At 41.4% G+C, this 17,544-nt stretch overlaps 1 protein-coding gene across 1 annotated transcript in view; it reads right to left on the reverse strand.

Annotated features, from left to right (window-relative positions):
- The window catches only part of didum (dilute class unconventional myosin), a 66,140-nt gene that overhangs the window by 38,192 nt on the left and 10,404 nt on the right, over window positions 1-17,544 (reverse strand). The window contains exons 10-17 of the mRNA XM_074108508.1: window positions 17,401-17,502; window positions 13,946-14,090; window positions 11,813-11,949; window positions 7,904-8,102; window positions 6,987-7,210; window positions 4,730-4,908; window positions 2,636-2,716; window positions 1,285-1,423 (exon numbers count right to left, since the gene is read on the reverse strand). Coding sequence (XP_073964609.1) covers window positions 1,285-1,423; window positions 2,636-2,716; window positions 4,730-4,908; window positions 6,987-7,210; window positions 7,904-8,102; window positions 11,813-11,949; window positions 13,946-14,090; window positions 17,401-17,502 — 1,206 coding nt within the window. The remainder of the gene's footprint in view (window positions 1-1,284; window positions 1,424-2,635; window positions 2,717-4,729; window positions 4,909-6,986; window positions 7,211-7,903; window positions 8,103-11,812; window positions 11,950-13,945; window positions 14,091-17,400; window positions 17,503-17,544) is intronic.

A 17,544-nucleotide genomic window follows, 5' to 3' on the forward strand; every position in this document is an offset into this window, starting at 1 on the left:
AAATTGAGGTATATCAATAGTCGGAATCTGTAAATTTTCCTCTGTCGTTTGAGCTAAATACGTTTCAAATTTTGCGCAAAAATGTCGCTTAGATCAATTAGCCTTTCGAATGTGTTATTCCAGATGTTTAGCGACGATCGGACGTTGTTAGTGTTGTGTGTCGGTGTGATAGGGTGACAAATAAAAATTACCAAGCGCGGGTAGTTCGCGGGTAGATGCTTGATCACATCTACCCGCGAACTACCCGCGCTTGGTAATTTGTGGGTAGTACGAAGGACTCGCGCTACTAGGCTTGACACCTCATACTTCTACTTGTGACCACAGCCACTAATATGGTCGAAACGTCGAGGTAAATATTACTCGTGTGTTTTAGCGTGATAATCCCGTTTGTGATATTTTGACTATGAGTGAAAATCACAACATTTTAAAACGTTATATCTACATGTATATTTATTATTTATTTTATTTATTTGCCAATAAAAATTACAGCATTACAGTAAAACCAATGCGCTGTAAAATACAAATTATACTTACAATAAAAAACACAAAAAATACATTAAAAACAAAAAAAAGTTATTTAGGGATTTTTATCCTTGCTTCACTAAAGCGACAGAAGACTACGCCCTCCGGCCAGAAGTCGGAGTGCAGGAACATCTGCTGGTGCTTAGCCGGCACTGGGAGTCTAAGGCAGTTGTCTTACCGCCAGCGAGGAAACGATTGGCTATCGACTATTTTCTCGCTCAAGAAACGAACAAAAGATATAAGATCCTGAGTGAGTAAAAAAGACGCATATATTAATAGTTGATCGCTGGCTGTTCACACTGTCGGCGAGAACTCGCTCTTACATCTTTTGTCGCAGCGACAAGAGCTATAAAACTCGCTGAGCTATAAATACTCGCTCAGCGATGTCAGCTTGGCGGCCGCACCGCACGAGCGAGTCGAGTGGAGCGACAAAACTACACTCGCTTCTCGCTGCTCGCCCACTCGTTTCTAGTTACTCGCTCTACTCGCTTCTCGCTCATCGTCGGCGGTGGGACAAGTGCTTTAGGGGCTGTTTCACCATCCATTGATTAGCGTTAACCGACGATTAAATGTGATGCCGTCTCCGTCTATTCGAACAAAACAAATAGAGACGGCATCACACCTAACCGCCAGTTAACACTAATTAATGTCTGATGAGACAGCCCCTAAAAGAGCGAAAATTGTTGGCTCTATTAGACTCGACCGGGCGGATAAAACCCTCGGCTCCCTTCAACCGACCCCGAGCATGTTAGTAGGATTTACCTGTCCTGCGCGGAAGAATATCTTGGTGGCACCGAACTGATATTTATCCGGATCTTTGAGGTGCTTCTCCAGAATTCGTCTGCAAGTGCCCTTGATGTCTCCACGGTCCAACTCCTTGTGGGCACAGAGGAGGCGGTATCTGATGACAAAGCAATCATCATCATCATCATCTCAGCCTATATATGTCCCACTGTTAGGCACAGACCTTAGAATGATGGCTTGGGCTGTAGCTCCCACGCGGGCCCAGTGCGGATTGAAAACTTCACACACAAAATTGTATTGCTTCGCAGATTTGTGGAGGTTTCCTCACTATATTTTCCTTCACCGTGGAGCTCTTGCTTGTGAGCAATGGCCCAATGGTTTGATCTATGGTCGGTCGGTCGCTCAAGCATAGGAGCGTGGGTTCAAGCCCGGGCTTGTACGGTCAGCCAACCAAGTGGTCTATTTTTAAACAAGTTCCTATCAAATGAATATGTCGCTAAATTCGAACTTTCAAGTTGACAGACACGTCTATTGGCATTATTGTTTTATGACATGCAAACTTTAGGGTGGTAGACAACATATTTGGCTGATAGTACCTACCTCTGAGTTTTCTAAATTCATATGCGAAATTAAATTTAAATTTTACCACGGGACAAAGAAATGTTCTTACTTATTTTTTTATTACTTAGGGTTAAACCACACAGGGTCACTGTCTGTTTGTCTGCAAATTAGCCTTGTGACCTTCTGTGAATTTGCTCCGAAACTACTGAACCGATTGAGTTAAAAATTTGTACACCATTAGAGCTCATAAAAATCGCTTAACCCTTTTTCAGGCCCCGCGAATTTAGATGTGCTACCACCAAATAAATCATAGTTTTATGTTATACCCATGAGGGATTAATTTAATAACAAATAATATATTTTTTATTTAACTTTTTTTTTTTTATTCGACTGGATGTCAAACGAGCAAGTGGGTCTCCTAATTTTTGCCGAATTCAAATGATTTTGTGCCATATTGTATATTCAGTAAGGTCGAATATTTGTGTACATTTATGTGGTTGCCATATGCACTATGCCTGGAAAAGGGTTAAAACAAACTAAACAAACTCCCTTCAAGGCAAACAAATCATCGATAAATACAAATACGAAATTATAAATGCCTAAATTTATCGTCATCAATACGTCAACAAAATTGAACCTTGAATGGTCATAAAGTGCACTCAGAAAAGTTATCCATTTTGAGATAAGAGTTTTTTTTTTAAGTAGTGACGATATCCCGATAAATATTTTTTGACCTGAAAGTTGTTTCCTCAGAATCGAGAGTACTTTAAAGCGGGTTGTACCCAAATTATTATACAATAATACCGACCTATTGAAGAAGTCCAGGTAAAGCCATCGGGATGGGAAACCGGCTGCTGATATCCTAATGGTTTCTAAAACACCGCACGCTCTGAAACAAAAGTCATCATTTAAGGGAGATCACTTCTGAGATCTGTTTGACGTAAGTCTCGCTTCCACTCCCACTCAGACACTGGTACCTGCACTCCTACTCGCACTCCCACTTCCACACATGGTTCTCTATCGTTTGCCCGAATTTCATATGCAATAATGCATCGTTTTCCATAATTTTCATTTGCCATAAAGCAATTTATTTCTGAAATAGTATTTTCTTCAGAGTTCATATTAAACTAACCTAACCTAACCTAACCTAGTGCATCCTATAGGATGACATTTAAAAAAATCTGAAAACAGCACGGTTTTATATAAATAAATAAATATCATGGGACACTTCACACCAATGAGGGCTATCGTTTTTTGTCTCACTAGATGGCGCACTGTTGCGTGAGGTGTTTAAGTGTGGCTTTCAAAGTCTTTTATTACGGGCGTTAAAACAAAGTTTAGATTAAAATCATGTTTAATACACCATAAAACCGTACCATAAAAATATCCAGAAACCACAGTGTTGCTTAGTCCCGTTTTGTTCGGAAAAAAAGGGAGGACAAAAGTTTCCAAAATACAAAACTGTCTCAAAACACAGACATTCATTGCCCCGTAACGCATAATTGCCATAATTAATTTCAGGTAATGCAAAATATTCACAAAATTGTTCTAATTATAAATAAACCCGCGTAGCTCACCCAAAAACTATTAGATTTGACATTTCGGTGACCTCACGCTACACTAGCGCCTCTAGCGGCGAATTCGAAGTCCCAAACTAAGCAAAGCTTGTACTATAGATACTAGGCGACGGATAAACATACTTATATAGATAAATACATACTTGAATACTTATTGAACATCCAAGACCCGAGAACAAACATTCGTATTATTCATACAAATACCTGCCCCGGCCGGGAATCGAACCCGGAACCTCAGCTTCGTAGTCAGGTTCTCTAACCACTTGGCCATCCGGTCGCCATTATATATTTTATAGCAAACGTTGGTATGGCAAGTGAAATTCGGTCAAATGATATTCGGGCAAGTAAAGGTATACGCCCACACGCCAAGTCACATTCCCACTCTCACTTCCATTTGCACTCGTATTACAAATACCCGCACTCATCACACTAAATCACTCTCGCACTTGTAATGTCACTACCAATCACACTCCCTTTCACACTTCTATTCGCACTCGCACTAAAACTTACACTCGCACTCGCAAACATCCGCATTTATAATATAAGCAGGCGCAAGATGGCTGCTTGTTTATTGACATGACACTTAAACATGTCGTATTACCTGAGCTGGTTGACAGCCCTTTGGGGGTGGAACTGGAAGGGCTCTTTAGTATTAGGCTTGATGCAGCGCACGTAGTGGGGGGGGGGGGGTGGCTGACAACGTCCCCATGCGACGTGCGGAACTGCGCGCCCACGGTCTGCTTCTGTCTGGACGCGACACACACAAGCTCTCTCATTCGCACACACTCGCACTTCCCAATCGCACTCGCACTCCCCAATCACACTCCCACTTTCAATATATACCAATCGCACTCTCACCCTCATCGCACTCCCACTCGCACTTCTATTCGCACTTGCATTCGCACTTGCAAACATCCGCATTATAAGCATGAGCAAGATTGCTGCCTATAACACTTAAACCTGAGCTGGTTGACGGCCCTGTGGGGGTGGAACTGGAAGGGCTCCTTAGTGTCGTTGGTCTTAATGCAGCGCACGTAGTGGGGGGTGGTGACCGACAACGTGGCCATCAACGCGGAAAGATAGACCCGGATCTGCGCGCCCACGGTCTGCTTCTGGCCGGACGCGACACAAACTAGCTCTCCCACTCGCACTCCCCAATCACACTCGCACTTGCAATGTCACTACCAATCGCACTCTCACTCACACTTCTATTCGCACTCGCACTAAAACTTATACTCGCACTCGCAAATATCCGCATTTATAATATAAGGACGAGCAAGATGGCTGCGTGTTTATTGACATGACACTTATACATGTCGTATTACCTGAGCTGGTTGACGGCCCTGTGGGGGTGGAACTGGAACGGCTCCTTGGTGTCATTGGGCTTGATGCAGCGCACGTAGTGGGGGGTGGTGGCCGACAACGTAGCCATCAAAGCGGACAGAGAGGCCCGGAACTGCGCGCCCACGGTCTGCTTCTGGCCGGACGCACGGCGCGGCGGTTGCTGGAACAACACTTGTTTATAAAAAGCTGCACGACATATAAAGGCTGACCAGAATTATAAAATACCTCGCCATATGGCGGAAAACCAATAGAACTAATTTCTTGCACTGGTAACACTAAATTCAAATGTCATCTGTCTATTGCTGTCAAAGTTTAACGTTGTTTGCGCGTGGTATTTAAAAGTGTTATTTTGTGTTTTTGTGCGTTAAAATGCCGAAGATTATCTATAGCTTTGGAAGGAAAAAAAAACATAAAAGTATTTGTCATAGAAAAAGTCTGAGGGATTAGAAAATATTCCTTTAAATAACATCACCGATACCGTTGTCAACGTTTGGCAACCTAGTTCATTTCAAAATAATTCATTGAATCAGGCGTTACTTTGCGGAGGTCCATATCAATGAACTAAAAGAATTTCTTTGCTCACCCGGGACCTTATGAGATGTGAGCAAAGAAATTCTTCTAGTTCATTGATATGGACCTCCGCAACTTTTAATTTCCCAAATGTTATATAATTCTGAAAATGTTAATATTCCAGGATTTTTATAAAAGTTACTTAACCTAACCTAAAGGGTTCTACACGATGGCTCTGAAATAAATCCTGAAATATATACAATTATGACTGTTTTTTTTTTGGAGTCTTTTTGTATTTTTTTATTTCAACTCCGAATTTGTTACTTTTACGGGTATCCCGTGAAACCATATCGAAAATACAAATTGAGACATGGATGCACAGAAAAACCAGAAAAAGAGACCAGCACTGGGAATCGAACCCAGGTCCTCAGCAATCCGTTCTACGTGCTATAACCCCTACACCACTGCTGGACAAAAACCCACAGCACCAGATCTGAAATATATACAGTTTTAGAGTTTGCGAAATTAAACAGGTTGCCAACTAAGCATTTAAATATTGTATTTAAAATTACTTATAAATTATTTACTTGCATGCATTCTTTCATTAATTATATATGTAGTATTTATGGAACGCTTCATAATAATCGCAACACAGTGATAGATTTAATGGAACTGAATTATAAATATGAGTATACTGACAGTCAAACTGGCCTGTGGCACCGCCGGGGCGCGTCTCCTGCTAGGAGGCGGCAGCGTGGCGCTCTGGTCCGCCCGGTCCGACTCCAACATGGCGTGGACCAGCCGGCAGCTGGTGGCTGACTTGATGCACTCCAGCTGCTCCGAGGAGACGGTGTCCCTGTTCTATACTCACAGTCAAACTGGCCTGTGGCACCGCCGGGGCGCGTCTCCTGCTAGGAGGCGGCAGCGTGGCGCTCTGGTCCGCCCGCTCCGACTCCAACATGGCGTGGACCAGCCGGCAGCTGGTGGCTGACTTGATGCACTCCAGCTGCTCCGAGGAGACGGTGTCCCTGTTCTATACTCACAGTCAAACTGGCCTGTGGCACCGCCGGGGCGCGTCTCCTGCTAGGAGGCGGCAGCGTGGCGCTCTGGTCCGCCCGCTCCGACTCCAACATGGCGTGGACCAGCCGGCAGCTGGTGGCTGACTTGATGCACTCCAGCTGCTCCGAGGAGACGGTGTCCCTGTTCTATACTCACAGTCAAACTGGCCTGTGGCACCGCCGGGGCGCGTCTCCTGCTAGGAGGCGGCAGCGTGGCGCTCTGGTCCGCCCGCTCCGACTCCAACATGGCGTGGACCCGGCAGCTGGTGGCTGACTTGATGCACTCCAGCTGCTCCGAGGAGACGGTGTCCCTGTTCTATACTCACAGTCAAACTGGCCTGTGGCACCGCCGGGGCGCGTCTCCTGCTAGGAGGCGGCAGCGTGGCGCTCTGGTCCGCCCGCTCCGACTCCAACATGGCGTGGACCAGCCGGCAGCTGGTGGCTGACTTGATGCACTCCAGCTGCTCCGAGGAGACGGTGTCCCTGTTCTATACTCACAGTCAAACTGGCCTGTGGCACCGCCGGGGCGCGTCTCCTGCTAGGAGGCGGCAGCGTGGCGCTCTGGTCCGCCCGCTCCGACTCCAACATGGCGTGGACCAGCCGGCAGCTGGTGGCTGACTTGATGCACTCCAGCTGCTCCGAGGAGACGGTGTCCCTGTTCTATACTCACAGTCAAACTGGCCTGTGGCACCGCCGGGGCGCGTCTCCTGCTAGGAGGCGGCAGCGTGGCGCTCTGGTCCGCCCGCTCCGACTCCAACATGGCGTGGACCAGCCGGCAGCTGGTGGCTGACTTGATGCACTCCAGCTGCTCCGAGGAGACGGTGTCCCTGTTCTTCTCGAGGAATCCGCCGCACTGGTATTCTACGTTGTCAGCAAAGTGCTTTATAATGAAAGCTGAAAGAAATTGAACATATTTATTATAATATATCTTTTTAGACTCTGCAAGCGCAGCGTTGGACGTCCACCGACGAGATGGACGGATGATCTGGTTAAAGTAGCGAGTTCACGGTGGATGCAGGATGCAGGCCGCTTCCAACCGAAGCAACTGGAGGTCTATGGGGAGGCCTTTGTCCAACAGTGGACGTCCTACGGCTGATATGATGATGATGATATCTTTTTAGATAAAAAAATAAATTAAAATATCATGTGACAACTGAAACCAATTGACCTAGTCTCAAACTAAGCAAAGCTTGTGTACTATGGATAGTTATATAGATAAATACATACTTAAATACATATTAAACATCCAACATTCATATTATTCATACAAATATCTGCCCCGGCCGGGGATCGAACCCGGAGCCTCAAGATGCCATTACTCTTGGTGGCATACCAAATGTGTGTTCATGCAGCAAAAACACACACCAGAGATGTGTGAGGATATGTTGCGAGTAAAAAGTGTCCAGAAAAATGAGACGGTTGAAACACTCGAATAATCCCCCTAAAAACCTCGGGTAGCCCCTTAAGCGATAAGGTCGCCTATTGTCTACCTAGTAATTTAATTTTCCCTCTGTGTACCTGTTTTCTGTTACTATTTCTGGTATACAATAAAGTAAAGAGTCATTGTATTGTATTGTTAACACTGACCAGCATTCCCGAAGCGCGGCTTCATAAAATGCGGGTACTTGTGGCAAGTCTCGTGCAGCTTGGTGACGAAGCCCTGGTCGGAGCCCTGCGGCACGCGGCACTGCTCGTCGAGCAGCGCCAGGACTCCCAGGCGGTCCTCTATCAGGTCTATACACGGCTGGTTGTCGTAGAAGTCTATCATCTTCCACGATATTTCCTCCTGTGGTATAAGAGTACAGAATTAACAAACTATAGTAGATTGTACAGCAAGAGCATAAAACGAGCCATTTTACTCGCATTGCGGCTCGGATTTATCACTCATCAACTCATTTATAAAACCTTACTTACCAACCTCGTATCACAAATAACAATTACCGTAACCTTTTATCAAGCAAAACTCTAAGACATTTATTTAATGTGTTGTCATGGTAACAAGAATCCTGTAAGTAAACAGTTGTCGTCGTATATCTATATATATAAAAGGCAAAGGTGATTGACTGATGTATCAACGCACAGCCCAAACCGCTGGACCTAGGGATTCCAAATTTAGCACGTAGGTTACTTTTAAGGTCTAGGGGTGCACTAAGAAAGGATTTTTCAAAATTCACCCTCTAAGGGGGTGAAATGGGGGTCCAAAGTTAGTATGGGGAAACAAGATTAGTTAGACTATTTTATTCGAAACTTCACAGGAGTACTCTTAACAATAAATAAGTAAACACGTGTTTCAGTTTTTTTGAGAATTCAACCCCTAAAGGGGGTAATGTGGTGATAAAGTCAATCAAAAACCAATCGTTGATATATCAACGCACAGCCGAAACCACTGGACCTAGAGACTTAAAATTTTGCACATAGATACCTTATACAATGTAAGCATCCAATAATTTGGAGATTTTTGGAAATTCTTACGGAAACGGGAAAAAACGAGATTTATATATTCGATTCCGAGTGACCCTATCTCAGTTAACTATAATAACTAGACTCTTCAAATTTGATTTACAAGTAGGTATTACATTAATCAGAAAATCGATTTCAGGATTTTTGGAAATTCCTACGGGATAAGGAAAAAACGGAATTTATATATTCAGTTTCATGGAATCCTATGAACTATAATTAGTACTAGACTTCAAATTTGGCATAGAAGTAGGTGATTATAATAATAAAAAAACAGTCTTAAGTGTTTTGGGAAATTCCCACGGGATAAGGAATAAACGGGATTTATATTCAGTTTAACGGAATCCATTTTTCGTTTTACTGGTCCTAGAAAACTGATATTTGGCATTGAGGTTCCTTGAGAAGTGTAGGGGAACACTACAAATGAATTTCCCTAAATTCTGACGGGAAGGGGAAAATATGGGATTTTTCGTTTTACTGGTCGTAGAAGGCTGCAATTTGGCATGTAGGTTGCTTAAAGAGTGAAGAGAACCATTTAGAAATATATTCCCGAAATTCCCGCGGGAAAGGGCAAAAAACGGGATTTTTCGTTTTACTGGTCCTAGAAAGCTGAAATTATGCATGTAGCTTGTTTGGGGAGTGTAGAGGAGCGTTAAGAGAGGGCTTTCAAAAATTCCCACGGGAACGAGAAAATATCTAAATAACTGAAATTTGGCATTTAGGTTCCTTGGGGAGTGTAGGATAGTACTACAAAAGGATTTCCCGAAATTCTGACATAAACGGGAAAACACGGGAAAGGGAAAAAACGGGACTTTTCTTTTACTGGTAGAAAGCTGAATTCGGCATGTAGGTTGCTTGGTAAATGTAGAGGAGCATTGAGAGAGGACTTTCCAAAATTCATACGAGAACGGGGAAAAACGGGATTTTTCGTTTTACTGGTCGTAGAAAGCTGAAACTTGGCAAGTGGGTTCCTTGGGAAGTGTAGGGGAGCATTGAGAGAGCATTTCCCGAAATTCTTATGGGAACGGGAAAAAACAGGATTTTGCGTTTTACTGGTTGTAGAAAGCTGAAATTTCAAAATTCAAAAGTTTATACTGCACGTACGCTGCAAAAAGCCCTTTAACCGACTTCAAAAAAAAGGAGGAGGTTATGCGTTCCGCTATATATATTTATTTATGTATGTTCACTGATTTCTCACTCAATTGTGTACCAATTTTTAAAATTATTTTTTTATTCGAAGGAATATCTACTCCCGAGGCAGTCCCATGTCACCAAATCAGAATCTGATGACGGGATCTCAGGGAAATCAAGGGCAACCCTCAAATTTTGTAGGCACGCATTACGTTTTATATAATATTTTCTCGAGTTATTTAAGTATTTCCGTCTGGTAGACATCTTCTCATGTTGATGAGCTGATGATGGAAGGTAAAACTCCTTAACGGTCAGGAGTAGAGGATATTTTTTTAAATATTATATTTACGTGTAGACTGATAGTTGTTTTCTTTCATGTTATCTAGGTGAGCTGATGATGAAAGGTTAATCTCCTTGACGGTTAGGAGTTAGAGGAAGTTTCTTTAAATATCATATGCATGTATAGGTACACCTTTAGTTGTATTCTTTCTGTTTATTCAGGTGAGCTGATGATAGAAGGTATAACTCCTTAACGGTTAGGAGGACACATTAAGTAGGTACCTACACCAAACCAATCAACTCATTACGTAACAAAATTTATCCATACCTATAAAACAGTATACTGTGACAGGCTGACTGACTGACAGACGACGCGTAGTTAAAATACAGATTTTACAGACCTGAATTTGGCACACATGTAGATAAAGTATCATAGAAGTGCACTAAGTAAGGATTTTTCGAAATTCCCATGGGATAAGGAAATATTTAACTTTGTCTGCTTCTTTGTTTGTTTGGTTTGGGGGAATCTCTGGAAAAACTGAGCTGATTTAAAAAAATCTATTAGTGAAAGCTTTTTAAAAATCGATACCTGAAATAATGGAAACCTGTTTCAATTCAATCGCGGACAGTGTGGTTTTCTATTGAATTTACTTATTCCTATCCCGCGGGAACAATCTATGCCGCGTAAGGTACGAAGTCGCGGGCAAATGAAACACGTGGGTTTCCTAAAATTACAACCCTGACCTAAAGATGTGAAATAGGGGTTCAAAGTTTGTACGAATTATGACTATCTAGGTTGATTTTTAAATTCAAAAATTTGCAAATAGAATTCTACGAAAAATCAATTAAAACACGAAAATAAAGATCGTAGAAAGTAAATCTGTGTTACTCCACATTTAACGCGAGCGAAGCCGCGGGCAAAAGCTAGTTTCTAATAAAACATTAAATTAAATAAATCCAAAAACCCGACTGCTAAAACTAAAAAGAAAAAAATAAGTCTAGTGGTCTAGAACTCTGTCAAGAAGCTCATTTAAGGTTCAACAGTCGGGACCCATTCAAATCGTAACCAGCTCAAAAAATCTTTGTAATGGGTCCCGACTGTTGAACCTTAAATGAGCTTCTTGACAGAGTTCTAGACCACTAGACTTATTTTCTTCCTTTTAGTTTTAGCAGTCGGCTTTTGATTTATTTAATTTAATGTTTAATTTTACATTTTTTCATATTTATGTGAAAACGGTAGATTAAAGTATTATAACCCATATGTATTTAGAATGGGCTATTTATTAGCTTTCATTTGATACCCATATTGTTACATTCCAAAATATTTTTTTCATTCCTCCGCCATATTTTTTTCGCAGACGCCATATTGAATTATTATATAGCCTATATCACTCCGACAGTTAAATGATACCTCATAAGTTACAATCCGTCCAGCCATTTAGGCTGCAGCGAGGACCAAAGAAATGGACATACATACCCACATACATACATACGTCATACATACGCTCAAAAACATAACCTCCTTCGGGCAGTCGGGTAAAAATAGCACGGGCATAATTTACAACAGTTGAGTTAAGACGGCGTTAAGCTATTTCTAATGCGGGCGAAGCCGCGGGTTTAGTTTAGTACCTTAATATATTCGTCCTGCTCTAGCTTGAAGACGTGTGAATTGAACTGCTGCTGCAGTTTCTCGTTGGCATAGTTGATGCAGAACTGCTCGAAAGAGTTAATCTCGAACGTCTCGAACCCGTATATGTCCAATACACCTGGTAATAACCGTTAAAATAAGTTAGTATTATGATTATTTTTTGGAGTCTTTTTGTATTTTTTATTTAATATAAATATATGTATTATATATTTATATATTTGCATATATATATATATGTATTTTTTAATTCGTGTCTAGATTCCTGTCCAGCTGTGGTGTAGGGGTTATAGCACGCAGCATGGATTGCTGAGGACCTGGGTTCGATTCCCAGCACTGGTCTCTTTTTCTGGTTTTTCTGTGCATCCATGTCTCAGTTTGTATTTTCGATATGGTTTCACGGGATACCCGTAAAAGTAACAAATTTAGAGTTGAAATAAAAAATACAAAAAGACTCCAAACAACCAATCATAATTTGATTGCTTAGTAGCGACATCTCTTGTCTGGGTGAGCGGTTAGTTCCGAAAGAGTGTGATGTCTGTCGACGAAACATAGATGTCGCTAGTGCTACTGCTTAAGTAACATAGTAGAAATAAGCAATCTGAGATATGCATGCATAGGAAAAATTCGTGTCTAGATTCCTGTCCAGCGGTGGTGTAGGGGTTATAGCACGCAGCACGGATTGCTGAGGACCTGGGTTCGATTCCCAGCGCTGGCCCCTTTTTCTGGTTTTTCTGTGCATAGTTAAAGAGTAGACTGTACAACAAGAGCATAAAACGAGACATTTTACCCGAGACGTTCATATAGCCACCAGAGCCGGTACGGTGAGAGTGGATAGACACGTCGAGATGAAAATGGGTTTAATGCTCGAGTTTGACTCTGCTTTTCACTTCGTTGGCGAGGAAAGGAAATAGCAAATTATAAATTTCGATTGATTTGATTGACTTTTAGTTTTATATAAATTTAAAAATATATATAAAATATATATGTATAGAAACGGTTTTTTGTGGCTGTTGACACCTGATTACATTGATCTTAGACGAAGATTTTACTTTATGCACTAGAGCATAAAAAGTCATTTTATGTCGCCTAGATACAGCATAAATACGAAGTTTACGAGCATGAGAAGTGAAAAAACTATGAATGCGATTGCGAACGTCAGCGCGTCAGACAATACGGCCTCTGGTCAGATAGTCTCCATAGAGCTGAATACATTTTGCGCCTCCATGGTTTCACGGTGAGAACCTACTAATATTATAAATGCGAAAGTTAGTAAGTCTGTTTGTTTGTTACTTCATCACGTCCAAACCATTGAGCCGATATAGATGAAATTCAGTATACAGATAGTTTGAGTCCCGGAGAAGGAGATAGGATAGTTATCGAAAATTCAAACTGAGACATGGATGCACAGAAAAACCAGAAAAAGAGACCAGCGCTGGGAATCGAACCCAGGTCCTCAGCATTCCGTGCTGCGTGCCATACCACTACACTACCACTGGTCAGGAGTACAGACACGAATTTCTCCTATGCACACATATCTCAGGTTGCTTATTTTTACTACGCTACTTAAGCAGCAGCACTAGCGACATCTATGTTTCGCTCTCATCGAGAGACGATACATTCTTTCGGAACTAACCGCTCGCCCAGACAAGAGATGTCGCTTGTAAGCAATCAAATTATGATTGGTTATTTGGAGTCATTTTGTATTTTTTATTTCAACTCCAAATTTTTTTTTGACTAGATGGCAAACGAGCATGTGTCCTGATGATAAGAGATCACCACCGCCCATAGACACCTGCAACACCAGGGTTATTGCAGATGCGTGGCCAACCTAGAGGCCTAAGATGGGATACCTCAAGTGCCAGTAATTTCACCGGCTGTCTTACTCTCCACGCCGAAACACAACAGTGCAAGCACTGCTGCTTCACGGCAGGATTAGCGAGCGAGATGGTGCTAGCAATCCGGGCGGACCTTGCACAAGGTCCTACCATCTGTTACTTTAACCAACATAGGATAGTTTTTATCCCGGGCAATCGCATAATTCCCGCGGGTTAGCAATAAACGAATTCTACGCGAGCGGAGTCGCGGGTAACGGCTAATACAGCCCTAAAACTCACCAATAAAATGGCTCCGATGCTGCGCAGTTTCCAGCGCCCTGTTGACGCATTTGACGAGCCAAGCGAACAGTTCCCCGTACATTCGCTTTGCCAACGCGTCGCGGGCGAACGCCGCGCGGTGTATATCCATGCGAGACACAATTACCTGTAATAATCATCAGTCATTCAGTAATCAGTCATTTATTTGCTCAAACATAGTACAAAGGAGATGATATATAGTTAAGAGGTTTATTTTTAGTTTCTTAACCAAGGGACCTCATACATTCATCCCTGTATTTAAGTAAGTTTTTACAAATTAGTTGACGAGTTTCCATCGTCAAGAGTTTGTGAAACCTTGCCAACCGTGTACCATACGACGTTTTTTAATACATTTGTGAGAAAAAAGGCAATTAATAACACAAAATTGAAAATAAAAATAATATCAAATATATCATGGGACACTTGACACCAACTGACCTAGTGCCAAACTAAGCAAAGCTTGTACTATGAATACTAGGCAACGGATAAACATACTTATATAGATAAATACATACTTAAATACATATTGAACATCCAAGACCCGAGAACAAACATTCGTATTATTCATACAAATATCTGCCCCGGCCGGGAATCGGACCCGGGACCTCAAGCTTCGTAGTCAGTCATTTATTTGCCCAAACATAGTACAGTCAACGTCATAAATAAGTGATCACTTTTGTACCTTGTCACTTGTCACAAAAGCCATACGAAATTGTGTAACGACTGAAAGCGACAAGGTACAGAAATGATTAAAATGATCACTTATGTATAACGTTGACTGTACAAAGGAGATGATATATAGTAAAGGGGTTTAGTTTTAGTTTCTTAACGAAGGGACCTCATACATCCCTCTATTTTTTTATATAATTTTTAATTAACTAAAACAATAACTTTGCTCACCCGCGACCTTATGACAGCTACGTTTATGCAAGATATGCGTGTTCATGCAGTTCCTCCACCTCCACACTGTAAGAACACACACAAATCACACAAACCCATCTATTAGAACTCAACCAGAGCTTATCTTCAGAGCAACACAACCGTACACCATGCTACCAGATGTTAGACAGATGTGTAGTGTGGTGGTGGTGATAGATGGGTTTGTGTGATTTGTGTGTGTTCTTACAGTGTGGAGGCGGAAGAACTGCATGAACACACATATCTTGCATAAACGTAGCTGTCAGAAGGTCGCGGGTAAACAAAGTAATTCTATTAGTTCATTGATATGGACCTCCGCAAAGTAACGACTGATTCAATAATTTATTTATACTTTTTCTTATATACAGTGGTGGCCACGTAATTAAGAACGATTTGAAGTTCCAGATTATTTTTAACTAAATCATGTCATGTGTAGTCGTGGGTCCTTCTTAGAAGTAACTAGTTACGTTATGAAATAGCCACATGAATAGAGCAAACGGGATTTAGAATAAAGAATAAAATTACTGTCATTTTTTTTTCAAATTTTGTTTTTATTCTCTTTAGTAACAAATTCAAATAGTAATGAAGCTGGACAAATAATTAAGAACGATTTATTGAACGGTTCGAAAGTTTTTTATTTGAAACTTAGATTAACTAAATCACACTAACGTGAAGTTTGTACAGAAAAAAAGCAATGTAATACATTTTAACTAAAATTAATAGTTAGTAGCATGTCCACGGCTTTTTATTACTGCCTTACACCGGCGAGGCATTGAATCTATCAATTTTTGACATTTCGCAAGAGAGATAGAGTTCCATTCTTCTAAGAATACGTCATACAGTTCTCTTAAATTGCCACACTGTCGATTTGAAACTTTTTCTTGACTTCGCACCAAAGATGCTCTATTGCTCTAAGATCGGGGCTGTTGGCTGGCCAATCTAAGACAGAAACTGATTGCGATGTGAGGAATTCCTTAACGGTAAGTATGCTTGGGATCATTGTCGTGCTGGAATGTCCAAATAACCGGAAGCACGCCTTCAGCATATGGTAACATTGTTTCTTCCAGTATGTTTTGTATTGAAATTGATCCATGTTTCCTTCTATCAACCTAACAGGTCCAACACCATGTCCAGAAAAACATCCCCAAATTTTTACATTTCCCCCGCCATGCTTTAAAGTTACTTTTGTGTACTTTGGGTCGGATGCTTTATTTGGAGGCCGTTTTACATATCGTTTGCCATCAGAACATACCCTATTTATTTTTGTCTCGTCAGAAAAAAGAACGTTTTTCCACTGTCTGACTGTCCAGTTTTCATATCTTCTTGCAAATGCAAGCCGGGCTTACCTATGACACCGTTTCAACATAGGCACCTTCCTTGCTATCCTTCCGTGCAACTTTTCTTCACCATACGCATTCGAATACTGCGTGCCGAGATTGCTGAAGGGTTGTTTTCGCCAAAATATTCTTTCTCAACTCATTAGACCCTTTAAAAGAATTTTGTTTTGCCAAACGAACGATATTTCGATCATCTCGACGAGATGACTTTCTTTGTCTAGGTACACGCGGAACATTTGAAGTAGTTTGATACGTAGCAAAATGCTTTATGGCGTGGAAAACCATAGTTTTTGAACATTGCAGATGATCGGCTATGTGTTTATACGACCAATTCTTGTCGCGAAGTTTTAGTATTACTTTTCTTGTAGATCTATCACAACTTTATTTTTCCCCGTTGTTTTTATATGAAGCAATCGCCTTTAAGACTTTTACGGCACTAAATGGCGCCAAAATTATTCAAATAATAACTTAAAACCACAAAGCGGCGGTCCGTTCTCTATTTAAATTTGAATAAAAAATAAACTATTCAGCGTTCTTAATTATATGACCAGCCAGTAAGCAGTAATACTAGGTTTAGATGTAATATATAAAGTTTATCTATTTATTTTTAGCCAATTATATGTATAAATGAATTTACCGCTAGTAAGGAAAAGTTTTACGATACCGAGAGAAGTACAAAAATATACATACACTTAGTAACACTTGTCAGTTTAAAAAAATCTTCTCTATAAAAAATCGTTCTTAATTATATGACCACAACTGTATTTTATTGTAATATTTATCTATTTTTTGTAATAGTGTACGCGTGCGAAGCCGCAGGGTAAGGTCTAGTAAATGATAAAGTAAGTCAGTAAAATCGCTTTTAAGCGATAAAGAGCGCCTTTACCCTACTGGATTATCTACCCTGCATTTTGTCTTTGTATGGTAATTTTATGTACTGATTTTTGGCGCTCAATAAAAAAATATTCGTATCGAATTGTATTGTAAATACAAATCGAATGGAGACCCGCGGGCAAGCGCAGCGTAGGACGTCCAGCGAGATGGACGGATAACCTGGTTAAAGCCGCGGGTTCACGGTGGATGCAGACCGCTTCCAACCGAAGCAACTGGAGGTCTATGGGGGAGGCCTATGTCCAACAGCGGACGTCCTACGGCTGAGATGATGATGATGTAAATAAATACCTCGTGTGCCGACGCTATGCGACGATGCGTCAGCCATCTTGAAAGTTCCGGCTTTGATATGCCGAGTAAATTGCAGACCTTCTGTAGATGCTTGTCCTTTTGCTGTAAGATATTTTTTCCAATATTGGTACAAGGAAAAAGTGT

Source organism: Choristoneura fumiferana, chromosome 27, assembly GCF_025370935.1.
Source record: "Choristoneura fumiferana chromosome 27, NRCan_CFum_1, whole genome shotgun sequence".
NCBI classification, from domain to species: Eukaryota; Metazoa; Arthropoda; class Insecta; order Lepidoptera; family Tortricidae; genus Choristoneura; species Choristoneura fumiferana.